Raw genomic sequence first — 26,905 nt, forward strand, 5'->3', positions numbered from 1 at the left:
TGATTGCATTAAGTCGTTGTGCTTCTACTTGTTATTCGATTTTAGTCCAAGGGAATGTCTGCCCGTGAAACCCGCAGCCAGGCTGCGGCAGGAGCTAAAAATAAAACCAAAAAACTAACTAATACACTAGATAACTTTATCTTACGTACAAACTCCCTAATTGACCAGGGCATCGTCGTGATGGAAAGGAGGGTTTCACAAGATCTTGCACATGCCAAAAGGTCGTCACTTGGGAGTATAGCTTCTGCTCGTACTCCAAACAAAACCTTGAGCAACTCCGTTCCCCTTTTCACGCAGGCGGATCCCGTGACTACTTCGATTCCCAGTACTACTGGGCCCCATTGTCCTCTTATAGTTTTATCTCCGGTGCCCTTACTAACCTCCCCAACCCCGATTCCCCCTGTTGCCAATACAATAGTTATATCTGCCACTGTTCATAGCGAGCCTACCCCAAACCAAGGGCCATTAGAAGGTGTAACCCACATTCTTGACCAATCACCTCCTCACGTGATTGGTGGAATTACATCCAACCAAGATATGCTGGGTTCTTTAGGAACCGAGGTTTGTGCCAGTGGAACCAACATGGTGGGGAGAGTTTCCCTGGGTCCCCCTGTAGAGAGAGATAGGGCACAGTTTGTACCGCACCCCCTACCAATGGGTATCCCGGATGACACAGTTTCGAATAACTGTCTGGCTAGTATCCTTGAAAATAGTAGCCAGGATATCTCCTTAGACGACCTGGTAGACCAGAATGCCCCACTTTTAAGTTCTTTAACTGTTCTCATTAGGTCTTTAATCGTGCCTCTGGAAACTAAACTCCAAGGCATAGAACATCAGCTCCAGGCCCTCTGTTTGGAACTAAAATCCAAGGGGGAAAATACTGCCCTCGGGGCCCTTGATAAATCAATTCCCCCTGCTACATCTTTACCTTTAGCTAAGACTCAATCTGTAGTGGTCAATTCCACCTCCAAAAAATGCCCATCTAAAACAGCTTCCAACAAAGGTAACAAGGGTAGTTCTTCTCAGCCAGTCTCTAACGCTCCCACAAAACCCAAGAAAGCGGCTGGTCCTTCCATCTCAGCTCCCAAACCCCTTCCCTCCCACCCTGAGAATCCGGATGGTTCTTCCACCCCAGTTCCCAAACCCCCTCCTTCCCATCCTGAGAAATCCAGTGCACGGCGGAACATCAGTTTACCACCCGACGCCTGTCCCTTTGTGCTGGTTTTAACAGGTGTTCCGGAGCTTGAACCCACCACTTCTGAACCCTTTTGGGCACTTAAGAACAAAGTTTGTCATTGGTTGAATAGAAACTACCCTCCTCCCCCCAATATTAATACCAAAATGCTAATGGTGGAGAGAGCCCCATGGGTAGGGGAAAATAAGAAAAGTCTACAGGGAGACTGCGTCGTGATAACATTTGAAGACCCAAGAATAGTAGAATACATCTGCTCGGGGCCTTGCACTAAGAACGATTCCACGATCACGGTAAAACCCCTGTCATACTTTTTCACGTCCCCAGGGCATCATGACAATAGATGGAGTTGGTTTAGGGTTCCTAACCATGATAGAGGTAGGATAAGACCTGAGGCCAGGAAGGGTCAGTACCCTTTTAATTGGGGTGGTGATGGTAATGGTGGCTGGAACACTGTGCGAAAGGATGTAGGGAGACCCGTTTACTCTCGTCAACCAGTTTAACGAGGAATGGTCCGGCCCACAGCTTAATTATCCAATCCCCTGTTATAATCGCTTCAGTGGTTTGGAGGGAGTTGATTGACTCCCACCCAAGTCATCTGGATCAAGCGGAAAGAGGGAAGTGTTAGCCACCCCAGGGATTTATTCTAACATAATCATGGATGGTATAGTTCGTTCAGGAGAATTGGAACATAGTACCCTAATCACATCTAGGGAACTAACTGTAGCTTCAAAAGCCATTAACATCTTGTCTTGGAACATAGCAGGATTAAAGAAAAATCTAGCTAATCCCGAATGGAATGACTTTATTAACACTTTCCATATATGTATGTTTCAAGAAACCTGGTGTTTGACCCCGCAATATAAAAATGGTTATTCTACATTTTTTATCCCTGCCGTTACGTTGGGGAAAGGCCGCCCTTCTGGGGGCTTGCTCATTTGGGTTAAAGTGAATTTGAATTGTGTTGTTACCATACACAATACTGTTTGTAATGATATTTTGCATATTACCCTTAAAAGTGAGACAGGGGGTTTTAAGTTGGATCTCTTTTGTATCTATGATAGAGGGCTCCAGGGTGGGCTAGCGTCACCAATTGTAGAGCTCTTAGATGGGATGTTATCAGACCTTCCCCCCAGATCTAAAATACTAGTGGGAGGGGATTTCAATTGTACTTTTGAACCCCTAGATGACGAAGAATCCTTGGGCTTTAACACAGAGGATTGGGGACTGGTCATACCACCTTTATCCCTGGCTCCCATTAAGAAATGGACAGCCAGAGCAATCCAGCTGAATGCTCTGGTATTGGATCACAACTTAAGGGCTCTCAACGGGCGGACGGCGTCAGATCGTGAGGGGGCGATGACCTACAATAAGTTAGGCTGCCCCTCACGAATTGACTATATCCTTCTAGATACACAGTCTTGGCCTGCCCTAGTTGATATGGAGGTCAGGCAATCTTCGGATAGTGACCACAATCCATTATGTATGGCAATCCAATGGTTAAATGGGTCCGATACAAGCAAAAAACCAGAGATGATCACCAAAGAGGTTTTTCCAACATATTGCAATCTGAAACTAAAATGTAATGTGGTCAAGTGTGAAGAGGAGAAACTCAAATGCATTAATGAGATAGTATCATCTGAAACCTGTAACCTCACGGGAGTGGTTCGAGCATTAGCCAACCCCCCCGGATTTAACCTGCAAACCTCCTATGAAGATCTAATAACTAAATTAGGTGGCTTTTTCTGTAAAAGGTCCCGGGAGAACCCTATGTTAAATCGTGAACTATTCAAAAGTAATCCTTGGTATACGGCAAACTGCAGGACAAAAAGGAAAGCTATTACTCTAGCGATAAAAAGTAAGGAGCCCGTAGCAGTCCGAATGGCTAGAAAGGAGTATCGTAGTAGTATAATTTCAGCCAAAAAGGATTGGGAGGAGGAGCATTGGCAGCAACTAAAGGCTGCCGCCAGTGGCAAAAATTCTATCATTTTTTGGAAACTGATCAATGCTCTTGATAGAAGGGGGGCAGAGCCAATTTTAAATCATATAACAGAACAGCAATGGTTTTCCCATTTTTTAAATCTATATTGTGAGGATAGTCTTAAAGGCACAATAACATCTCCTGTTATTGAACTCCAAAGTAAGAACGGCACAAAGCAAGGCCCCACGGAAGACCAATTCTCCCAGCGAGAAGTACAGGACGCCATTTCCAAAATATTACCGGGGAAGGCGGCTGGCCCAGATGGGCTTCTAGGTGATTTACTACTGCACGATCCTAAATTATGGGCAGATTTTATAGCGTGTTTAATGAATCTTATCCAGCAGGGTCACCCTGTTCCTGAATCTTGGAAAGGAGCAGAAGTCATTACTATATTCAAGAAAGGCAATAGAGAGGACCCTGCCAAATACAGACCAATAAGTTTAATAGATACTATCCAAAAGGTAGTTGGCAGGGTCATAATAAATCGAACAGAATCATGGCTTATGGATGAGGATATTTTATCCCACTTCCAGGCAGGGTTTCGGCGCAATGTCGGTGCAATGGACCAGGTCTTTCGATTCTGTGCAGTCTATTGGAAGTCAGTGTCAATCGCCAAAGGTAGTTTATATCTGGCTTTCATAGACCTCAAAACAGCATTCGATGTTATTCCTCGCGCCAAACTCTGGTCGGTCCTTTTTGACATGGGTTTCCCCAGTTATTTGCTGCAACTTATTATTAAACTTCATGAAGGGAACTATGCAAGGATCGGCTGGGGAAGCCAGGGCCAACTGACAGGAAGGATACCGGTCAATAGAGGAGTGAGGCAGGGATGTGTGATGGCCCCCACTCTGTTCTCCCTCTTTATAAATGGGGTGGTGGACCATTTGAGGGAGGACCCTGTGGATGCCCCAGTCCTTGCCGGTGAGAAAACACCAACACTCCTCTTTGCAGACGATACCCTCCTGTTATCTAAAACCCCTATGGGTTTGCAAAGACTACTCGATCATTTTTGCACCTTCTGTCAAGACCGAGGTCTGACGACGGTCAACACCACCAAAACTAAGTTGATGGTGTTGTCCGCCAATAAAAAGAACAGGAGGGTTAACCTCTCTCTCAATGGCACCCCCCTGGAGGTAGTGGCTGAATTTGACTAACTCGGAGTGAGGCTTAGCAATAACATGAGCTGGAACTCCCATATATCTAAAATGGTTTTGAACCTTAACAGGTCATCTGGAGCGATATTAAAGAACCAGCGCCTCTCCATCAGTAGACCTGTAGCTCCCGCCTTGGCAGTCTACGGGGGGAAGGCGCTACCTTCGGCAGTATATGGCTCTGAACTTTGGGGTGCTGAGAACATCAAAGCATTGGTAGTGGCCGAAAACAAGTTTATAAGAGACATAGTTTCGCTACCTTCTTCGACCCCCTTGAAACCATTATTCCTTGACATGGGCCAAAAATCTATTTCTGATTTAGTTCAAATTCGCCCCTTGTTATTTTGGGTACGCCTTAGAAGGACCCCTGAATTATCTAGTTATGCACTAGTACTGGAAGAGCTTCTTAGTTTGAACACAGCGAACAAAATAAAATGGCTTAATAATCTAAAGAAGTTGGTTGTATTTATAGGACTGGGTGTGTCCTGGGCCTCCCAATCCCCCCCTCCGAAACAAATTGTTAAAAAACTTTACTGGGACTGGGTTGAGGCTAAGGATCTAAAGAATTCGAAATGGGGGTCTTTGACGAATAACGTCCTCGAACACAAGTGCCTCAGGAAGTTAGAGTCATTTTTAGATTTTATCCAGATTCCCCGTGATAGAACCTTGTTTCTTAAACTAAGATACGGAACCCTCCCCCTCAATACTTTTAGGAAGGGTGGAAAGATAGGAGGGAGGTCGACTTAAAATGTCCAGGTTGCTCGTGTCCGAAAGAATCACTTGGCCATTTTTTGTTTGCTTGTGCTGCATATAAACAAACTAGATCTAAATGGTTAAAACCTGTTTGCAGGGAGCTTGGAGTAAGGGACTATAGAACAGCCCTGCGTATTATTCTAACTAACACCTCCTCTATGTACATTGTCTGCGGGGTCGCTAAATATGTGACATGCACTTGGCTTACCAGATCTAAACAGTTACCCAATGGCTGATCCGTACCATCTGGAATTGCTCGTTTTAGTGATGCCCTTTGTTTTATTTTTTATCTGCTTTGTCAAATGATATTTTAAATTAATGGAACTGTAATGCTTGTAATACTGTTTTAGGTATTTTTGTATATGTGAATGTTCGTACTTTTATGAACTTTTTTCGAATAAAGTATTACAACAACGAATCTATGAAAGATACCAATACTGGATAACCGTAGTTACAGGTAAGTAACTTGTTTTCTTATCCAGTATTGGGGTATCTTTCATAGATTCACATGCCTGAATCAGAGTAGCAAGCAGTGACATCATGTTTGTCGTTAGAGGAAGGTGGGAGACAAAATAAACCATATATACCCCCACACAACCAGGAAGGTAATAGAGGACAAACTTGTTAATATAACATATGCATCAAAACCTTCATAAGTACATTATACATAGGACAGCGTTAGAAAATGCTAAAACATCATAATGAAAACATATGCTTAAACAGTCAAATGAAGAATAAAAGACCATAAAAATTCTAACCTTAGTGAAGAAGATGCTGCAGCACCGCATCTCCAACTGCTGTATCATCATGAACTGCCGACTGCAGACAGTAATGCTTGGTGAAAGTGTGCACACTTTTCCACGTAGCAGCTCGGCAAATGTTCTCCAGCGTCACTCCAGCGAAAAGGGCCGTTGACGCTGACATTGTTCTGGTGGAATGCGCTTTGACCTTTCTTGTTAAAGGTTTGTTGGCTTTGTCATGACAGAAGATAATCGTAGAAGACAACCATCTAGCTATAGTTGCCTTCGTGACAGCTTGACCCAAGGTGGCTTGACCATAAGCAACAAAAAGTTGATTAGATTTGCGGATGTCCTTTGTTTTTTGAAGATAAAACTTCAGGCACCGTTTCACATCCAGAGAATGTAAAACCTTCTCCGCCGGAGTTTTAGGATCCGGGAAAAAGGTTTTGAGCTTGACCGGTTGATTGATGCGGAATTGAGTTGGTACTTTTGGAATAAATCTTGGGTTGGTTCTAAGCGTAACAAAGTCTTTAGAGAATTGCAAGAAAGGCTGTGCAATAGTGAAGGCCTGTATCTCACTGACTCTGCGGGCTGAAGTGAGAGCCAGTAAGATAGCCACTTTCCAAGTTAGAAACTTTAGCTCCGCCTTGTGAATAGGTTCAAAAGGCCTTTTTAGAAGTTGAGAGAGAACAATATTAAGATCCCACTCAGGAGGAGGAGGACGACGAACTGGTGGAAAAGCTCGGAATAGCCCCTTAAGGAATTGTTTGATCAAAGATGATGAACATAAGGACGGTTTGTTGGAACTCTTCCTGAACCTGGATATCCGGACCATCTCATCAAAAGGGCATTTCCCCTTGACCCCTGTTGAGGAAACCTGCTGGCATAAAACAGGTATTTGCTGTTCTGCTGCGTGGCGAACAAATCCAGCGTTGGTGTTCCCCATGTTTGAAAGATCCTCTCTACTTGATGTTGTTCGAGCTCCCATTCGTGACAGCCCGTGAAAGCTCTGCTGAGGTTGTCTGCTAGAGAGTTGGACGCCTTGCACATGTTCTGCTCTGAGGGATATGCCGTGGCGTAGGGCCCATTCCCACATCTCCTGAGCCTCCAGCGACAGGGTGAGAGATTTTGTTCCTCCCTGTTTGTTGATATAGTACATGCTGGTGGTATTGTCCGTACGCACCAGCACGGACGAATTCGCAATCCTTGGAAGGAAGGCTTGCAGGGACAGAAAAATGGCCCTCAGCTCTAGGCTGTTGATGTGTTTCTGCCGGTACTGACGAGACCATCGTCCCTGGATCTGAAGGTCCTGAAGGTGACCTCCCCAACCTTCCATGGAAGCGTCCGTAGTTAGGGTGAACACTGGAATGTCTTGAAGAAAAGTGAGGCCTGGTGACAAATTGTGCGCCTTCGACCACCAAAGAAGGGCTTGCTTCATTTTGGTAGTTACTTTGATGCGGTCGTCGAACGATCTGTCGACTTTCCTCCACTGGCGAAGTAATTCCTCCTGTAACGGTCTCATTCTGAGTCTCGCCATAGGGATAAGGCTGATTGCAGAGGAGCACATCCCTAGAAGGGAAGCAAATGTCCGAACTGAAAGTGACCTTCTTGTAAATATTTGTTTTGCTAGTTTTAACAGTTTGTTCTGCCGCTCCTGAGTCAAGAACGCCTTGCACTGACATGTGTTCAAGACCGCTCCCAGAAAGGTCAACTCCTGACGAGGTTGAAGCTGAGATTTGTTCGAATTGAGGGTCAGTCCCAGATTCAGGGAGAGGGAACTCCTGACCGCCTCCATTGTGGAGTGTCTAGATGGTCCTTTTAACAGCCAGTCGTCGAGGTATGGGAAAACTTGTATTCCCTGGGACCTCAGCATTGCTGCCACCGGGGCTAAACATTTGGTGAAGATTCTGGGGGCCGATTTGAGGCCAAATGGAAGCACTTTGAACTGAAAGTGAACACCAGCCACTTGAAACCTTAGGTATTTGCGGTGTTTTGGGTGAATAGGGATGTGGAAGTAGGCGTCTTGCAGATCCAGAGAAGCCATAAAGTCCCCTTTGTTGAGACAATTCAGAATGTCCGTCAACGTTACCATGCGAAAACTCTGTTTCTTTAGATATTTGTTGAGTTTGCGCAGATCCAGTATTGGACGCCACTCTTCTGAATTTTTCTCTACGAGGAAGAAGCGAGAATAAAATCCTTTCCCTTTCTGAGAAGGAGGAACTCGTTCTATCGCATTCTTGTGCAGCATCTTTAAGGCTTCTTTGAAGAGTAAGTGAAGACGAGGGGGAAGGGGAACCCCTGGGCGGCGTTGTTGGTGGCTTCTGTAAAAACTCCAGAGAGTGTCCATTCCTGACAAGATCCAGGACCCACTGATCCGAAGTTATTGTCCGCCATTGTTGGTAAAAGGCGGAAAGGGGGGATGAATGGCTGACGTCCGGCAAAGCTCATTGGCGCTTGTTGGAATCACGCCCTTGATTGTTTGAGCGTCGTTTCCCTCCTTGACGAGAGAAAGAACCAGAGGCAGGTTGTCTATAAGAGGATTGATAGTACGGTTGTTTGTACTGAGATTGGTATTGGCGATTTTGCTGGTTGGAATAGTTCCCCCTGGAGGAGTAACCACGGCCTCTTGCTCCTCTAAAGGATCCCCTCTTGTATTGCAAGGTACCAAGGGATTTAGCTGTATCCGTATCTGTTTTTATTGCCAGCAAAGCGTCATCGATGTGTTTTCCAAAAAGTGAATCCCCATCGTACGCCATGTCCAAGATTTTTGTTTGGACCTCAGGCCTGAAGGTGGTAGCCCTGAGCCAACCTTGACGCCTAATTACTGCTGCTCCTGCCAATTGTCTGAAGTTGGTGTTCAAAATATCAAGGGCGCAATCAATGATTTCCGAAGCGGCCCTTTCTCCCTCCAGTACGATCCTGCGCACCTCTTGCTGACGATCTTCAGGGATCAAATCAAGGAATTCAGACAGATCGGACCACATCTGCCTATCATAACGGGCCAGGATAGCCAACAAATTAGCTGCTTTAATGGAGGCTGCTGCATTTGCAGAGAACTTCTTCCCAATGGCATCCAGTCTCCTGCCTTCCTTGTCAGGTGGTGTTGAAATGGGAACAGAAGGATTCTTGGACTTCTGCTGTGCAGCCTGGGATATGACAGAGTCTGGTCGATGGTGACCTATTAAACAAGAAGGAGTATCCGATGGTGCTCGATACTTTTTCTCTATTCTTGGAAGGACTGCAGGAATGGAAGCGGGCGTTTTCATGATGCTGAGGCCCTCCTTCCATATATATTCAATAATGGGGATAGCCCTGGTAACTCTGCGATATCCCTCTTTAAAGTCATGCAAAAAGCAGTCAGACTGCTCAACTGTGACGGTCAATTCAAATCTATTAGCAGCACGTTGCATAATATTGTGAAATCCGCCAATATCCTCAGGTGGAGAATCTGAAGGGCGGGGCGCAGGCGGTGAAGGCATAGGAATGACATAATCCTCCCATGGATCTATAGGTGTATTATCCGGCAATTCGCCCTCTTCCCTACCATCATCGTCATCATGCTCGCGGTGACGGAGGCCTTCGTCATCATGAGAAGAAGTATCCGTGTCATCTTGAGGTGCAGGACCAATATCCTGTCTCGGTGACAATGATGCTCGCGGTGACGGAGGCCTTCGCACGTCAACTGGAGTAGGCGGCACAGCAGGTGCAACTGGAGTCCGTCGACGAGATCGTCGTCAGTGTCTTCGTCGACGACGATGTTGGCTTCGTCGACGGGATTTTGGTCGACGGTCCGGAAGTTTTAGTTGACGGGGCCGTCGTCGACGGAGACGTCAACGACGGGACAGTCGGCAACTTGTTTTTCGTCGTCGAAGGCTTCACAGGCGATGGCAAAATTTTAACAGACATCAGAGGTGAGGTAATAGCCGAAGTGGTGACCGCAGAAGTAGTCGAAGAAGAAGAAGTCAAAGTAGTAGTATGATCAGACACCAGAGAAACAGTCTTAGCCTGGGCTGTACTCACATTTGTCATTCGTGAAGAAGACGATGCACTATGAGGGTTCTGAGGCTCTGAGAGAGTTTAAGTTTTTTCTTTCTCTCAGGAGAAGAGCTTTCCCTGGATCTGGCTCTCTTGCCACAAAAGAACCCTTGCCTCCCTATCCCTGATTGTTTTTGGAGGGAAGGTACGGCAAATCCTACAGTCCTTCACAACATGTGAGGGGTGTAGACAATAAATGCAGTCAGAGTGCTGGTCATCCACATGGACCCTCTTCTTATAGAAGGTTCCACAAGCCTTGAAAAGAGCCTTCTTTTCAAACATTTTTGAGGAAAAAAGCCAAAAAACTGAGTAGGCCCTCAGGGAGACTCCCTTACACACGAAGTGCGGTGAAAATGTGAGGAGAACTGCCTGAGCTGGGAAGGTTCTAGAGGGCGAGGACAGCTGATTGGCGGAGGCTACTATTTCAGGTCTTTTTACATAATGATGTAGATAGGCTGCTAAGTTTTGAGGCCTAGTTAGGCCTTTAGGCTTTTCCAGCCTACTACAAGAAATTTTTTAGGCACTGCTTTTGTATATATTTATACCGTGGGACTCCCGCCTCGACGACGGGGAATGATTCAGGCATGTGAATCTATGAAAGATACCCCAATACTGGATAACAAGCATCATTTTCGAGATAACACCCCCTCATTAGCCAGGCTAGCTAAAGACTGATGATAGATTCAACCCAGATCTGTGACTGGGGCGGAGTGTTTGAAAAGTTGCACACTCCGTCCATCATCTCCTTGTGTTTGCTCTAACATTAATACACCCGGATCAAAAGGGGTTTGATGCGTCCCGTACCACGAAACAAAATAAAAACGGCCATGGTGTCAACATGGTCATTTCCAGAATTCAAAATGAAAAATAATAAAATAAACCGCTACATAGCGGTTTATTTTATTTTATTATTTTTCATTTTGCTACATAGCGGTTTATTTTATTTTATTATTTTTCATTTTGAATTCTGGAAATGACCATGTTGACACCATGGCCGTTTTTATTTTGTTTCAGCAACCGAACCCACTACTTTGTCAACAGAATACACGTAGTTGTTGCCCACTTAATACAATGAGACATAACGGCTTCTTCTTAAGGTATGACCCTTTGAGTTGGGAAATTGTGAACCGTACACCGTACAACCACATAATGATGGTTTTAAATATTTCTTAACAGTTAACTCTGGAAGCTACATGATCTCCGGCACGACACCCCAAATGCACAGACTACTAGCGGAATCTTCCCTACGTAGTGAATGTAAGTCACTCATGCATTGGGGGACCACTATAAGTACGTTCTCGCCCTTAAACTGGGAATAATTTAACAATATTGTGACACCTTTAATTCACAGCTGGTGTGCTGTTGGAGCCGCTAGTCGTATTTGGAATAGCATCTGACTGGACGCTCCGTTTTACTTCAGCTTTTTGAATGTTCTAGGTTGAAGTAAGTTTGGTTCTAAGTCTTAGTTGGTTAAACCTCTCTCTGTAAAGCATGATTCATATCGTTGAGTTTGAGCCTGACTTCATGCTGGCTCTCTCTCATTTTTCCACGTCCGGAGGCTCGTCCTGGCCCGGACTCCATGGTTTAGTTCTTTATAAATAAAGTTCTCTGCTTGAGTTAATGATGACTTTTAGCTCACATGATTGCATTAAATTGACTTGGTTTTTTAATTTCACAGATAAGACTGCCCCACCCCACTTCCTCTCCCCCCTGTACCTGTCCTGATGAAGACCCCGGTAAAGGACTTAATGTAGCCTACGAATAGGAGTCGAAACGTCGACGACCTTTGTTCTAATTCGGGACCTCCGGCACAGTCCCCTGATTACATTGAACTATGTATGTGTCCGTTGAAATGTCCCTAGGTTATTTTTGATACAATATATGCCGCAATTGTGTAGGCCTTTTGTTTTCTAGGACTAATTCCAAGTGTGATTTGAATTTGTAATCCATTTTTATTTTTCTGATTCTGTGTACTTTTTCTGACTTTACACCGCTTTGAGCACTATTTTCTTTCCCTCCCCTTTTCCCTCCCCCCACACTTTGGGGCGATTTACTTAAACACAAAGTCATATGTTATGTTTGATTGATTTAAACGCAGTATTGTTTAATAAATGACAATATTGGTTACAAGTAAGAATTTGATTATTCCTGATTTAGTTTTTCTTTCAAAAATTTTTTATTGTGTCAGTGTGTTGTCCATACAACACGTTCTCCTTGCGGGGACCCCTTTACACTTACTACACTACACCCAGGTCCCCGCGACTGCATGGGTTCAACCCCCTTTTTTGTAATGTCCTCAGGCGGATCCAGCATATATGGCAGATAGGGTACAACTGGGAACGAGCAATATGCTGGCGGCCCTATATCATAAAAAGCAAGCTATGAAACTAGAGGGACCGACAAAACACACAGTCATGCTATGGCACACATCGCAATCGCGGTCGGGATGGAGAGAGACCATCACCAAACTTACCACCCTTTGGGACGCAACGCAGTTAGGGACACTTATGAATAGCAGGGGCTTCGAGCAACGGGACAACATAGGTATCTCCACGGTGGGCGACTTATGGGACAAGGGGACGGTCATCCCATGTCACCAGCTCAGACACCAATACGAGCTTGCACCTACCGAGACCTTCCGTTACATACAAATTCGCAACGTACTCTTAACAGTACTACCGCAAGACACAGAAATACCTGAGGCCTCCCCCCTAGAAGAAAGGCTACTCACAGACTTCATGCAGATACGCGCCAAATCATTCACTTATCGCAAAATGGTTAATAACCTACCAGATCCCGCTACGACTTTAAAAGATAGATGGACAGTTGATATTGGAGACATGGACAAAACAGAATGGCAGGAAGCCCTAGCCTCACCCAAAGAGGTGGGTATCCCTGCAAGGCTCAGGTTTGTTCAACTCAAGATTTTACACCGTTCTTACCTCACCAAGTGCACGCTTCTCAATATAGGCAGAGCACAACATCCATACTGCCTTACGAGATGTGGGAATGAGGGCTCTTTCTTCCATACAATATGGGATTGCCCACTGATAACGGACTACTGGCGGAGGTTCCTGAGAACGATCTCCCAGACTGAGTGTCTCACTGCTGCCTGAACCACGTAGATGCCTTCTTAACATATGGGAACCTAATGACCTATCGCGATACGGACAGACATGGGTGACATTGGGTCTCATGGTAGCCAAGCAGAACATAGCACAGAAATGGGGGGCCGCTGAGTTGCCATCGTTGGAGGTATGGTGTAGAGACATGGATATCAACATGCTGACTGAGCGGACTGTTTACATAGACCGGGGGTGCCCCCGGAAATGGACCAAAATATGGACAGCCTGGAACACCTATAGGGGGATATCTGAGAATCAATACTTGACTCTGAGGTGGATAGCTCTGAAGAAGAATCAGGGGAGGACTAGGAAGGCTGGGTTGGGAGGGGAAATGTTGGCTTTTAAAATGCACAGCTGGGGAAGAATAGAAGAAGATGTGAATCTGTGTTATGATCTATTCAAACGTACTGTAGACAATGACTATATTCATGCTGATTGTCTTGCCAATGTTATGAACAAAAATAATAAAAACATTTAAAAAAAAAAAAGAATGTGTCCTCATGTAACACAACTGGTGCTATGTTAAGTTCTGATACCCGATACCCTCGGGTCAAGTTCAAGTAATGGTGTTGCTGGTAACTTTGCAAATGCAGCTCTTAAACGGCCAAATGTCAACGTGTAATATAAATGTTGCTAATATCATATGTATGACAACCATGCTTACATGTAATAAGGATAACTAATAAAACACTTTTAAACAAAAATTGATAGTGGTCGACGGTATGCCCAACACCAACGTTGCCGTAGTTGACAGCATGCTTGACACAAATGGTGTCGCCGCCGACTATATCTTTGCCGGCGACAATGAAGTTACATTCTTTAAATCTTTGGAACTTCTTTGTTGTCACAGGCGAGTCTCTGTAGAGCTTAGACTCTGGCTTGTCAGCAGAGGAGGTGGCTCTCCTTGATGTCGCACAGGTTATCAAAAGATAAAACGAACATGTGACAGGCAGGTGACATTCTTATAAATGAAGGCAAGGTTTTATGCACTGCGATGAACGGAGGCCTGATCACTTACCCAATTTGGGTATTATGCATGCCTCCTCAAGTAAGCGCCGAGACCATGCTAAATTATAGCATGATGTAAAAATGCACATAAAACAATGAAAAGGCACCAGGGGAATTCCTGGTGTCGGGAAAGTCTGAAAATTTTTGGTTAAGTGCATCAAGTTCAGGTGACACTGCACCAGTGACCTACCCAGTCTCTGGCGCCTCAGAAGTGAGAGCAATGTGGAGGTCTGCGGCTTTCTATCATGTGCTGGTCTATTAATTGCTTACAGGTGAAGATAGTAAGCCAAGTGATCCAAGCTGCCGAGGGTGCATGGGCACCATATTGGAGGAGTGAAAACACACACAGTGATCCCATAGGGGAGTTGGGGGGCAGCGCATCGTGGTGTTCAAGATTTGTAGCATACGGTCTCTTGGGAGAGGGCAGAGTTAAAGGAAAGAAGTCCATTACAGTCAGTCTGTTAAAGGCTTGACTAGGGCTTGATCGAAGCACCACTAACCGCATCATTGTAGGTGGAGTAGTGGGGTGGGACTGCCTGGCGTCCTGATCAGCCTCCTCGAGGGGAGTGGCTAAATCTTGCAATGTCACTCAATAGGTCAATCTGGAAGTTCCCATTATCCACATCATGGTGGGCGGAGAAAAGGGGGCAGTTTTAGCATCGCTCTTCCTGGTGGGAATGGAGAGGGAGCAGAATTCTCACCAAGTAGCGAGCCGAAGTGGAAGGGAGACTCATAGATCAACATGAGGGGGAGTGGTGTGCGTGTGGTGTGTGTGTGTGGTGTGTGTGTGTGGTGTGTGTGCAGTGTGTGTGTGCAGTGTGTGTGTGTGGTGTGTGTGCAGTGTGTGTGTGTGCAGTGTGTGCAGTGTGTGTGTGTGTGTGTGTGTGTGTGTGTGTGTGTGTGTGTGTGTGCGCGTGTGTGTGTGCGCATGTGTGTGCGTGTGCGTGTGCGTGTGTGTGTGTGTGTGTGTGTGTGTGTGCGGGTGGTGTGTGCGGGTGGTGTGTGTGTGTGTGTGTGTACACACACATGAAGCTGTATGCATGTGAGAGCGATAAGGTGACTAACTACCAACCAAATGGATACAGGGAACATATCCCATAGTTCTAGTTGGTATCAATGGTTCCCTAACCCCCGCATGGAATGTCCTTGTGCAATCCATGAATATGGGTTGATTATCGGAAAATCCAATTCTGTTCTCTCTTGTAGAGGGCACCTTTCTAAAGTTTGAGGGAGCCTGAATGCCCTGTCCACCGTATGTCATCAGCTGCATGGTCTCGATTTACAAAATGTGCGCACATCTTGGTGCTGGTCCTCTGGTATCTAACATTACTGCGATGTTCAGTGATGCGTGTCTTGACTGGTCTGGTAGTCAACCCTATGTACCTTTTACCACAAGTACAGGTCAATGTGTAAATGCAATTTCTGGTGCTACAGTTAGTCAGGTAAATGTGCTCGTTGGCATGACCTCTTTATTTGCAATAGTGAGGCCAATCACCTCAATTATGTGATCCCTTATTGCCCTTGAAACAAAAAAGGAAAGGCTGATGCTCTGTCACAAATCCAAACAGTACCTTGTGAACACCAGTAGATCAGCATATATTTCGAGAAATGGGAAGAACAAGTTACTTTTCTTTGGTAACGTGCTTTCTAGTGGATATTATAGTTAACCTCAGATTACTCACCTTGTGAATACCTCCAGATGCTACACTGTATCAGAAGACTCACAAAGTAGTGCTCCTGCACCGGTAGGCGGTGCCGTGCGGACAGCCTCTAATGTCATTCCATTCAGGAAACAATGAACTGAGCCGCCTACCAGGGTACCCATGTGTGCTGACGTCCGTTTATTTCATACGCATGTCCGCTCATTCAGACGCGGAGCCCCACATTAGATTACACTCAGTGTTCCTAGTCCTAATTTGGTTAGATTGAAAAGGAGACCATATTGGAGAATTGGTAAAACAGGGCAGTGAAGAAAATGTGGTTAGGTAAAGTAACCATCAGAAGGAACATTACCGAAGGCAAATAACTTGTTCTTCTGATGGATAAGTCGAACCACAGATTATCTTGTAAACAGATACCAAAGCAGGACCACCCAAAGTAGTGGGTCTGTGGAATGGCTCAGATCAAAATGTCCTGCAGGACTGAAAGAACAAAATGCCCTTTCCATCAGACCCAGGTGTCAAGGCAGTAGGGTTTTGCTAAAGTGTGCACAAATGCTCACATCGCTGGCTGACTGATAGCCAGGACAGGCACTCAAAGTGCAAACGCAGAGGTAGCAGCCTTGCTGCAGGTGGAATGAGCCCTCAGGCCTTCTGGAGGTTACTCCTGAGCCAATCTGTAGTAAATCTTAATACAGATTAATATCAATCGGTAGATGGCCCTAGCCTGCAGTACAGTGCATTCTTTGCACAAGAGAACCCCACAAAGAGCTGATCATTCGCCTGATGTTCCTTGGTACCATCGATGTAGAAGCTCAGCATTCACTTGGAGTCCAAGCCATGGAGTCTCTCTTTTGATGAAGGAGATGGCGCAAAGAAGGTCTGACGAGTAATGGCTTCTCAGGAGCGAAAAGGCATCACCACCTTTGGTAGGAACACTGCTGAAGTCGGATTACAGTTTGTCTGGAAAAAAGGTTGTGTAAGGATGCTGGACTAAGAGGACTTGCAGCTCACTCACAAGGCATGCCGATGTTATTACAAGTAGATTACTAGAATGACTGTTTTCAAGGTGAAATGGTGCCATGGACAGCGGTTCATTAGCTTGAACGGAGACACCTGAGGAGACTGAAGACAAAATTGGACACCCACTTTGGCAACACAAAGGGCTATAGCTGAAATATACGCTGCAAATCTTTCAAAGAAGAATTTTGCAACAGGAAGACAGTTTGTACAGTAAATGTAAAAAGGCCAACTCGGTTGACAAATAACCTTTAACAGTGCCCACATCAAGACATTGCTGAGCCAAAAACAGAACAAACAGCAATACATTTTACACTTTGGCCTGCAATGGGGTCCCTCTGATCAGTGCTACACCGAGCCACATTCATGCCCCAGCATACACCGATTTTATAGATGAAAGTCTTGCTACTAGGATAACATGAACTACTTCTGGACGAAGGGCGAAGGAGATCAACTACAGCTGCTTAATCTCCACACATAAAGGCACAAGTTGTGCAGGCCTCAGCGCAAGACCATGCCCTGTTGTGGCGGCAGAAAATCCTCCCAAAGAGGCCCAGAGGTTCATGATACCACACTCTCCTGGAACAATACAGAACCACTAGGAAGACTTGGCGCCAGCCATTCCTGATCTTTAGAACTCTGGCACAGAGAGGTTGCAGCGGCGCCTGTGACCGCGCGAGACATCACATGGGAACCCCACTGCCTTCCTTATCTAGGGACACATATTTATCATACCCAGGAAGACCTACTAGACGGTAATATTGGCCGGGCAATGCGAAACCTCAAAGCTAGCATGCAGTCCTGGGGAACCTTGCCTTCATCAGTGGCAAGTCGTGTGGCGCTATTAAAGATGGTGGCACTTCCCCGGATACTTTATTATTCCCCGAACGCTGCCGGTGTGGAAACCTGCTTCCTTATTTCGACTGCTCCAGTCTAAGGTAGGTGGTTTTATTTGGGGAAAAGGGAGACGGAGAATGGCACTTGATACATTGATACGCCCGAGGGCAGAGGGAGGTCTGGCGGTCCCTGACTTTGAGCTATATTATCTAGCCGCACAGTTTCAGGGGCTTACCCAGGCGGTGGCGCTGGAATTCAGAGGCCCTGAAAGAGACTATGAACCGGATGTACCTAGGCATGTGCTGGCGTTTATCATACTCCAGCAGAAATTGCATATGAACTAGCTGTCCATTGAGGAACGCACTTTGAGGCTTTGCTGGAAACGTTACCATAATAGAGTCAGAATGCAGCGCCCTTATGCCCCGGAGATACCTTTAGGTATGTGTACCGCCCTACCGCATGGCGGGGACTGGCTGGCCCTCGCAGAATGGGAGTCTCTTGGACTACAAGTAGTGAGTGACCTGTACGATGATGGAACTTTGTTACCCTATGGGGAGTTGCAGGAGAGATTCGGGCTCCCGCGAGGACACTATTTAATTCATACTTCTTTGATAGCTGCCATACAAAAGTACTGGAGCGGGGGCTGTTGGAACCACCAGTGAGCTCAGCATGCCAATATGTAGTAATGGCTGTCGCCTGCTTATACAAACGTATGCTTGGGGAGGGTTCAATGCCGTTGCAGAAATTACACGACCAATGGGCAACGGACATTGATACAGACATACCGGACCTGGCCTGGTCGCAGATAGTCAAAAGAGTGTGGAAGAGCACTAGAAATGCCAGATTTCAATTGATTCAATCTTTCATACAGCATAGGGCTTACCTCACCCCAGCGAAGATCAACCAATACTTTCATTTGGACACAGCGCAGTGCACTCGCTGTAGACTTGTGGACGCGGGCCTTTTACATATGTTATGGGACTGTCCACAATTGGGGACATATTGGGCTGACGTAATGGCGTTATTATGCAATACTACCGAACGGCAGGTTCCTCTGGACAAGGGTACCTGTCTATTACATTGGTTCCCCCACACTAGCAAGACTAAAATAACAAGTACATTCTTAGATTTGGGACTGGTACTGGCTAAAAGGGAAATCACACTCCACTGGAAAGATGCGGGAGGGCCAAATTTCGCTAGATGGAAAGCTGCGCTGCTTACATGGACAGGGAGTGAGAGTGTAATTCGCCTGCAACAGGCCCAGAGGTCCCGTAATGAGAAGGCACTAGAATGCACTAGATGCAGCCCGGGCATGGGAGGCCTAGTTATTGAATTGAAGGCTGTAGATGAGGACTCTGGATCAGTACTGAGCGAGCATTTGGGAGGTGGGACTTAGCGGATGATTGCGCCACTATACGAGATGGAATGGAGGAATGCGCCCCCTTTCCCAATGTAGTCATGCTTCTATAGTGATATATGGACTGTGATAAGCGACACGCCGGTGGGGGAGGGTGGACTGTGGGAAGGAACGGGAGGGTAGAGTAGTTGATTTCACACTATATAGCTCTACAGCACATGTATACCTACGTTGCAGACGGATTTCTTGCTATTATTCTAGAGGTGTCGAGGCTATGTAGGTGCTGATTAATGGTTGATTTATATGTATCCTGGCCTTTACATTGACTGTATTGTTACATGCCGTATGTTTTTATCATTCTTTGCGATGAAACTGAAGAGCCTGTCTGAATGTAATTAACTACTGGGCTTGTTGTTTGTGGTTGAAAATCAATAAACAGATTTTTTTTTAAAAATGGAGAGGTTGCAGCGTGGAGAAGTACAGGAGTCCTGTGCTCCACTACATGTGAAATGAGTCACAAATGGAGAAACATTTCCATACAGCCAGCGTGCAATAGTATTGACACGGAGTGTTCTAAGCATTGGTGAAGAGTTCAAGCCAGGTTCTCCCCATTGCTGCACCCCCTTTGTGTGTAACTGCTATTCGTGTTACTCTTGGAATTGGCAGCTGAGCTTGTCAGACTGGCATTCAAAGATTGTACCAAGTGGTCTACCACCAGGAATATGTCTTGATGTCTCAGCCTATTCAGAGGCAAACAGCATTGTGGAACGGGATCGAAGACCCCTACCCTGCCCTGCTTACTGCCATACCATTTGGCGGAGACTGTTTGAAAGGTGAGAAAATAGACTGCTTTCCATTGGCTTGAAAGGGGTACACAAGAGGAAAAAGAGGATCAAATTCCATTCTCACCATTATTTCACAAAGGGCTTTAACAGAAACATATGATGCATACATTTTAAAAAATGGATCACAGTAGGAGATGTGATCAAGGATGGCTGGTCCAGTAAATGTAAAAAGGCTTAAAGGGTCGACAACGTTGTTGATGGTGTGGTCTGTGAGAACCTGAACTAGCTTGCCATTGATGGCCTGCATGAAGGCATTCAATGGCAAGCAACATGCCAACCGCTCCAACAGACTTATGCGGAGGCAGATTCTGCTAGAGAGGATTCCTCAGATTTCCACCTCATCCAGATGGTCTCTCAACTAGTAGTGATGTGTCTGTCACCACTGTCAAATCTGGCTGGAGTGAGGAGAGGGGTCTGCCGCTGTTGCAACCCAAAAGTGCCTTGTAACAAAGATGGCTCTGTTAAAAAGGGAGCCTGTCCGAAGGAGTCTGGTGTGACTTGAACTGGTTACAGAAAGGGGATGACAAAATAGACATCCTGCAGAGCCTACTTCGCTCCACTTAATGGAAAATTCCAAGCAGTGAAGTGCCAGCCTAACATTCTTCTCCTCTCCCTCCTCTGATTATACAGCCATTGCTCTCAAAGACACAATCACATTGCGCCTGTTGATCACTTAAACCCCTGCAGGAGTAAGGAACACCTCTCCTATCTCTGAGGAGGATCATAAGATCTCTAGAGGTCTCCAATAATCATGTGAGTGTGTAACTTGCATCAGTATCCCAGGCCCTCAAAGGCCTTTAAGTTCATGTCGCGCGGACTGGTGAAATGACACGATAAGGGGCTAATACGAATGGCACCCCATCTGATAAAAGAAGAACAGACCGGTGTCTCCCTCTTCTCTATATGCATTAATCCATATTCTGGCCCCTGGAAATAGTAGACCCACATAACTGTTGATATTTTACAGTAACAGGCCATTATGTGCACTCCGCAAGTAAAGGTTAGCATCAGAATGATTAAAGCTATTTTGCCAATCTCAGCAGCCATTACATAAAATCAGAGAAACATGTGAACATTAGAAAAAAAGCGTTTTACATCACACATCTTATATAAAAGATAAGTCTAGTACCTAATGTACAGACACAAGACACACACATATATATATGCACACACACATATATATATATATATATATATATATATATATATACACACACACATACATAAACACATATACATACATATACACACACACACACACATACATGCATACATACATACTTAAGGAAAACTATCACAACAAAGCGCATTAGTAGCCCTCAGATATAAATGTAATGCTAGATGCTACACACCTTGGTTTCCCTGTTCTGAAGCCAGCTGTTGAAGAGAATGTCATAGGCACTGTAGACCTCACTGGCGAAGGTGTCCTTTCTGACAGTGGGATCAGGAGCTTGGTCCAGGTTAGCCAGGTATTCCTGGATGCTCTCCGTGAAATGCTGCAATGCTGCATAAACAAAATCAAGTTAATGGCTACACTGTTACCAACTGCCTAAAATGAGTGAAATAACTCTGAATACATTAATTGTAAGTGACAAGTTTATCTGCAGTTGAGCTGTACATTACTTCACGGTTACCAGCAGATCATATTTTCAGTTTACTGCTTGTAAATTATGTTAGTACTTCACTGCATATTGCTCTTTAAAAGATTACACCGGTCTAAAAGATCGAGCACTGAAAATGATTTGAAGCCCAACTTTATTTTGATGTGCTACTGCAACTATATAAGCATAACAACTGTTTATTTACTTGTAATATAGTGCTGCAATATATGTCACTTACTCAAAGTGACATCGGCATTCACTTTTCCCACAAGTCAGTCAAAGTTATACAATTGGGCCTTCACCTTCCATAAATCAAGTTCCTGGCCTTACAATATAAATGTTTCGATCTGCTCTATTAAACTGAGTGTTTCCTTCTGTCCATAGCCAAACAAAGTTTTGTGAGAGAAGGTACAAAGACCAAGTTGTTGCCTTGTAGATCTACACAAGACAAAAGACATTTGTTGCTTCTACTTTGGCAACTATTCCCGAAACATTACTGTATGACAAAAAAAACTGGACTTGGGAGGGGTGGAGATAAGTCCTATTAAATTGAACATGTTCCCCAATTCCATATCCAAACAATTATGTTTGTTGAAATAAAGCACAGAGAACTAAATTGTTGCCACATAATACTTCGACAAGGAACAACTGTTAGTAAGTAGATAAATAAGTTAGGATGTCTCAAAGGCTGCATCCTGTATATGTAGTGGTCAAACGTCCTCTTAAGTCATATGTTTAACAGTCTTTGCTCACACATGGAAAAGGAAGGCAAGGCAATTACTTTAATTAGCTAAAATTCTAAAGATAATTTAGTAAGCAAGACCAGTTTGACTGTGTCATTTTGCTTTTTTTAAATAACCTGTTAAACAAAGAGAGGTGGCAGACAGTGTCGGCAACTCTAACTCTTCTTGATGACCACCAGAATGAAATTGTTATGAACGGCAGGTCAATCACAAATTGAGAACCAGATTAAAATCCCAAGAAGGATCCTAAAATGAGACGGACGAAACCGGTTTCATATACCTTTTTCTTTTTTTAAATCCTACTACCAATTGAAGTTAACACATGAGCCTTGGTAAGGCAACAAAATGTAGGCAAAAATTGTTGGTAAAAGACTTTATCCACACCGATAATACACTCTCTTCTGCTATGGACAGAACACTAATGAACCGTGCTGCTTGAAGACGATAAAGGGCTGACACGCCTGTCCACCTACTCAAGAAAATTGCCATGTTGAAAGGGAATCTGGCCACCCTAGATATCTTCATAATTTCCATTTGAAAGTTATGAGAGGATAATGATAGACTCCAGTCATTAAATCCTAACATCTGGGACTGCAGAATGAATAGCCAAACTTCGTTCTAGGTCAATAGATACTATACAGCTAGAGGACAGAGGGGAGGCAAGAAGTTTAGGAGAAGTAGGCCTGGGTACCATAGTGTGCTAGACCAGTCTAGCACGATTTAAATCAAGCAAGTTATGCGGAGTTAAATCATCTAGAAGCATCGAGGAAATGTTTTATAAGGAGTGACGGCTATTCGCCACTTCGGAACCCCTAATTATGCCAAAAAAACATTGGAAGCTCCTGGGAGCAGCGAGGTACCTTTTCAGACTTTTTCCTGGTCTGAATACTTATTTAGGGATTTTTTCTTTTTTTGACGCTCTTGATTTGCTCCTTATTCTGGCCGCCATCTTGTGAGCTTCAAAGCTCGCTTCACCTCATGAATAAGTGCGCAGTTGGTCAGGGAGTTCTTTTTTTCAGAATGGAGGATGAAAAAATTTCTTGTTTTTTTGCTATTTTTATTGATAGCATTGTCAACTTGTAATTTTTTATGACAGACTCTCTTCTATGGGTTTGGTCTCCTTTAGGTATGCTGTCGCTGTGATTCATACGAATGCATATTCAGACAAGCAATCAACATTTCAGTCATTAAACCGTCCTTGTCAGCTGCTGTGCTTGTGTAGGAGAGTAGGGTCTGCAATCCTATGATCACCCAGATTTTTGCTTTTTGCTGCACTGGTTTACGACTTTCCCTGTCTGTGGGCCTGCTAATCAGACCCACAGCCTAGCTGTTCTCTCTATCCAAATTGTACTCAGGTACTGAATTGGCACTGGGCCCTCTCCAAGTCCCTGTACCCAGGGCTGAGGTGCACCCAGAAGTCTCCCAGGGGCTGAAGCATGTATTGTGCCACCCCTGGATTGACTAACTAAAACTGACACAACTGGCTGCACGACAGCTGGGGCAAGGTGGTGTACTCACCCTTTGCTTTAGATATAGTATACCTATATCTAACCCTAAAATGGACACACAGGTCTCCTATCAGTCACTCCTATGGCAGGCCTTAACAATCCTGAAGGCAGAGTGCTTGGAATCGTGTGAGATAGTGCTCTGGCATGAGCTGAGCCTGTCTGCGGCTTTCGGGATCCATCCCTTAGCCGTTTCCATGATATGGCATACCATATACTCTTAAGTGCATTATAATCCTCGCGGTTATGTGCCAACTCTGGTATCGCTTTATCAAAACATGTCGAGTAAGGTGTCATACGAATTGGAATACTAACCCCTCGCCAATTCTGGCGACGGGGTTAGCATTCCACCCTTCTAGAGGGACACGACATGCCTGTAACCTATAACCCGGTTAAAAGTCAGACAGAGCCTTAGCATCCACAAAATGGATGCTGCCACCGAGACACAAGTCTGCCCTCCTGCTGCTGGGAGTCCTCCCAGAGCAGGAGATAAGGACAAAGGGTTTCCTGCCAGGGGCGGTGCCAGCACCGTCCCAGACAGGGTTTTGTGTATTGTAGGTAGGCAGGGCTTTAGAGGAAGGTGACTGCACGTGGCACCCCGGTGCTCACTGTGCATAGGCTGGCTGGAACCAGTTCCAGGGTCACTCCAGACCCTGTGCTGGGGAAAAGCCCGCCAAGGAAGTGGGTGTAACCACCCCCCTCCTAGTCCCACCCATAGGGCAGGACTTAGTCGCGTGCCAGCCCCTTTTTACAGGATAAAGGTAGAGACTGGCCCCCTTCCAAATCAGATCATCTTTGAATCCTGAAACTACTTTCTGCGAAAGGAACTCAAGACTTCTTCCTAAGATTTCTCCCTTGTGACTAAGGAGTAGTCACCCTGCATCCGCAGGCACCATCCAAAAACACTGCGGTCTGCTGTAAGTCCTTCCTCCGGAATCCGACTGCCCAGCTCGACGAGAACCGGCTTCCCTGGCACCTCTGACCTCTACCCACCTCTACAGCCCAGCTGAGAACCGTGGGTGCGACGAGACCTCAAGGGACCGGCCATCTGCAAGACTGCACGACTTCTTTCCAGCAAGCCCGCCGAGTAATCTACTGGTGAGTGCTTTGGGGTCCGAGAAGCCCCGACTCTGAGCAGCTCCAGCTCCGAAGTGCAGCCCCCCAGCATCTCCACGATCTGCGTGGGGCCCTTCTGCTTTCCGCTGCTCACCGCGTTGTTTGGCTACTAGCCCGTTGGCTTGTGGCCTTCCTGACGACGCCCGACGACATTTCTGCTGCTGGTCTGGTTGCTCCAGACTGGCCCTTGCTCCCTTCCCGAAGAGGAGCACCCTGGACCCTCCTGGTCCACTCAAGACGCCATTTTGAGTCCACCGCGTGGGCTTGAATTAGCCAAGGCTTGTTGCCCACTCCTGGGTAACTTCGACGCCGACGACTTCAACCTTCGTGGGACAGCTCGCACCTCCATCCTGGTCGCCGACAACGCCTCCTGGTCCGAGAGACTGCAGAGCCCAGCAGTGCCCACTCACCTGACTGCGGTGACTTCGCCCGGTGCCATCCTGGTGCCCACTTAATCACTGGCTAGTGATTCAAGAACTTGGTCCCCTCTGCTTTCAGGTTTTCTTCTTCCTTGATCCAGGCTTGGATCCATCGAACTTTCCCTCACTGGTCGCCTGCCAGCAACTTCTTCCTTCCAGGCTCCTGGCCCGGCAACGAGATCCCCGACGTCTTTTCAGACCTATGCAGCTGCAGCCCCTGGGCTAGGTAACTTCGGCACTCCGGTGTCCCAGCATAGCCTCACTATCCAAGGGTCAGGATCCACTGTCGTTTTCTCCCTACCAGGTCGGGTTCGCCCGTGAACACTAACTTTGTGAATTCTAGCTTCCATAGACTTTGTCCCGCATCCCGCGTGAGAGTGCACACTCTGCACCCGAGTCCCCTGGGCCTCCTAGTAGTAATCTAACGATTCCCTAGTCCAGTCCTAGCGATTCCAAAGCCTATTAGAACTGTTACTTACCTGCTAGTAATTCGCATTCCACTTTTAGCGTATATGGCTTTTCGTGCCCCTCGGGCATTTGTGTAACGTGCTAACTTAAAAGTATTTTCGTAAGAGTTTTGTTGTGTGCTTAGCCCCCTGTCTCATAAAGAGCCAGGGTGGTCTTGTTATAAATAAATACACTGTTTATTTTCATAACAACTTGTGTGGTGTCCTTTCACTGGGTGTTCACGGGGTAATGTGATGGTAAAACAGCTGGCTTAACACGCCCTCTAGAGTCTTAGCCTTAGACTGCTCGTATCCATGCTACTAGGATAGCTGGTCTATAAGGTTGACTTACAACCAATCATCAATAAGGGTTGTTTGGACTGATATATAGTGACCACTAGAATAGTGAGCACTGCACATCAGGCCAACTTCTCACAGCTTGGAATACATTAGTTGTGTTGGTGGCTAATCAAAGGAATACACAGGGATCCGGTTGGCACTCTTGCCTGTTCAAATATGGAGTCTGCACACTCAGATAAATCGTCAGCCTAATGGAATTCCACTACCAATTGTCGCAAAGATCCTGAAAGCAATGTCAATAAAAGGGTTAAAAAGGATCCTCCCTCTCCAAATAAGCCATCGCTACCTTTGACACCAGATGATATAATGGACGAGCTGAAGAATATAAAGCCCTGAATGGAAAATATTAATGCATCACTCCAAAGAATTGTGGATAAATGGGCTCATATGGACGCAAGACTGAGGACGAACAGAGGATTAGTGAAGCTTAGGATGTTGCTGTCAAGGTAGATACCGTGTCTAAAGAAGTACCTCACCTCAAGAAGAGGACTGAAGATTTGGAAATACGCAACCGGTGCAATGATTTACAAATTTATGACATTCTGGAAGGGTCTGAGGGCCCTGACATGATTGCATTTTTGAAGACTCACATACCAAAGATAGTTGGTCAGTTGAAACCTACAGATCTCAATATTCAGAAGGCTCATAGAATCGGTCCTCATTTTTCATCATCCTCGAACAGACCGCAGGGAATTATTGCATACTTTCTTCAATACTCCAACTTAATGATGGTTCCTAATGCAGCTAAGCAACATAATTAAATGCTATGGTCCGGTCCAAACATTTTCTCAGCCGAGATGTTTCAAAAACTACTATTAATCACAGGAAGGACTTTTTAGACCTTCAATGTTGCTTTGTTCCATAAATTCTCATTATGGCCTTATTCACCATTGTGGTTTTTTAAGGTTACATACAAACAGAGGACAACCACATTCGAAGATCCTGCAGAGCTTGGGGCTGCGTAGAGTGGGGCTGCGTAAAGTACACTGGCGACGCGTGGTGCGGCGTTGCGT

At 45.6% G+C, this 26,905-nt stretch overlaps 1 protein-coding gene across 5 annotated transcripts in view; it reads right to left on the reverse strand.

The window, feature by feature from the left end:
• Positions 1 to 26,905, reverse strand: part of MROH1 (maestro heat like repeat family member 1) — a 2,054,050-nt gene that overhangs the window by 1,630,951 nt on the left and 396,194 nt on the right. For all 5 annotated transcript variants that reach the window (XM_078686516.1, XM_078686513.1, XM_078686514.1 and 2 more), the window contains one exon: positions 21,055 to 21,206. In XM_078686516.1, the coding sequence (XP_078542642.1) occupies positions 21,055 to 21,206 (152 nt within the window). The remainder of the gene's footprint in view (positions 1 to 21,054; positions 21,207 to 26,905) is intronic.

Source organism: Lissotriton helveticus, chromosome 4_1 (genome assembly GCF_964261635.1).
Source record: "Lissotriton helveticus chromosome 4_1, aLisHel1.1, whole genome shotgun sequence".
Classification (NCBI taxonomy): Eukaryota; Metazoa; Chordata; class Amphibia; order Caudata; family Salamandridae; genus Lissotriton; species Lissotriton helveticus.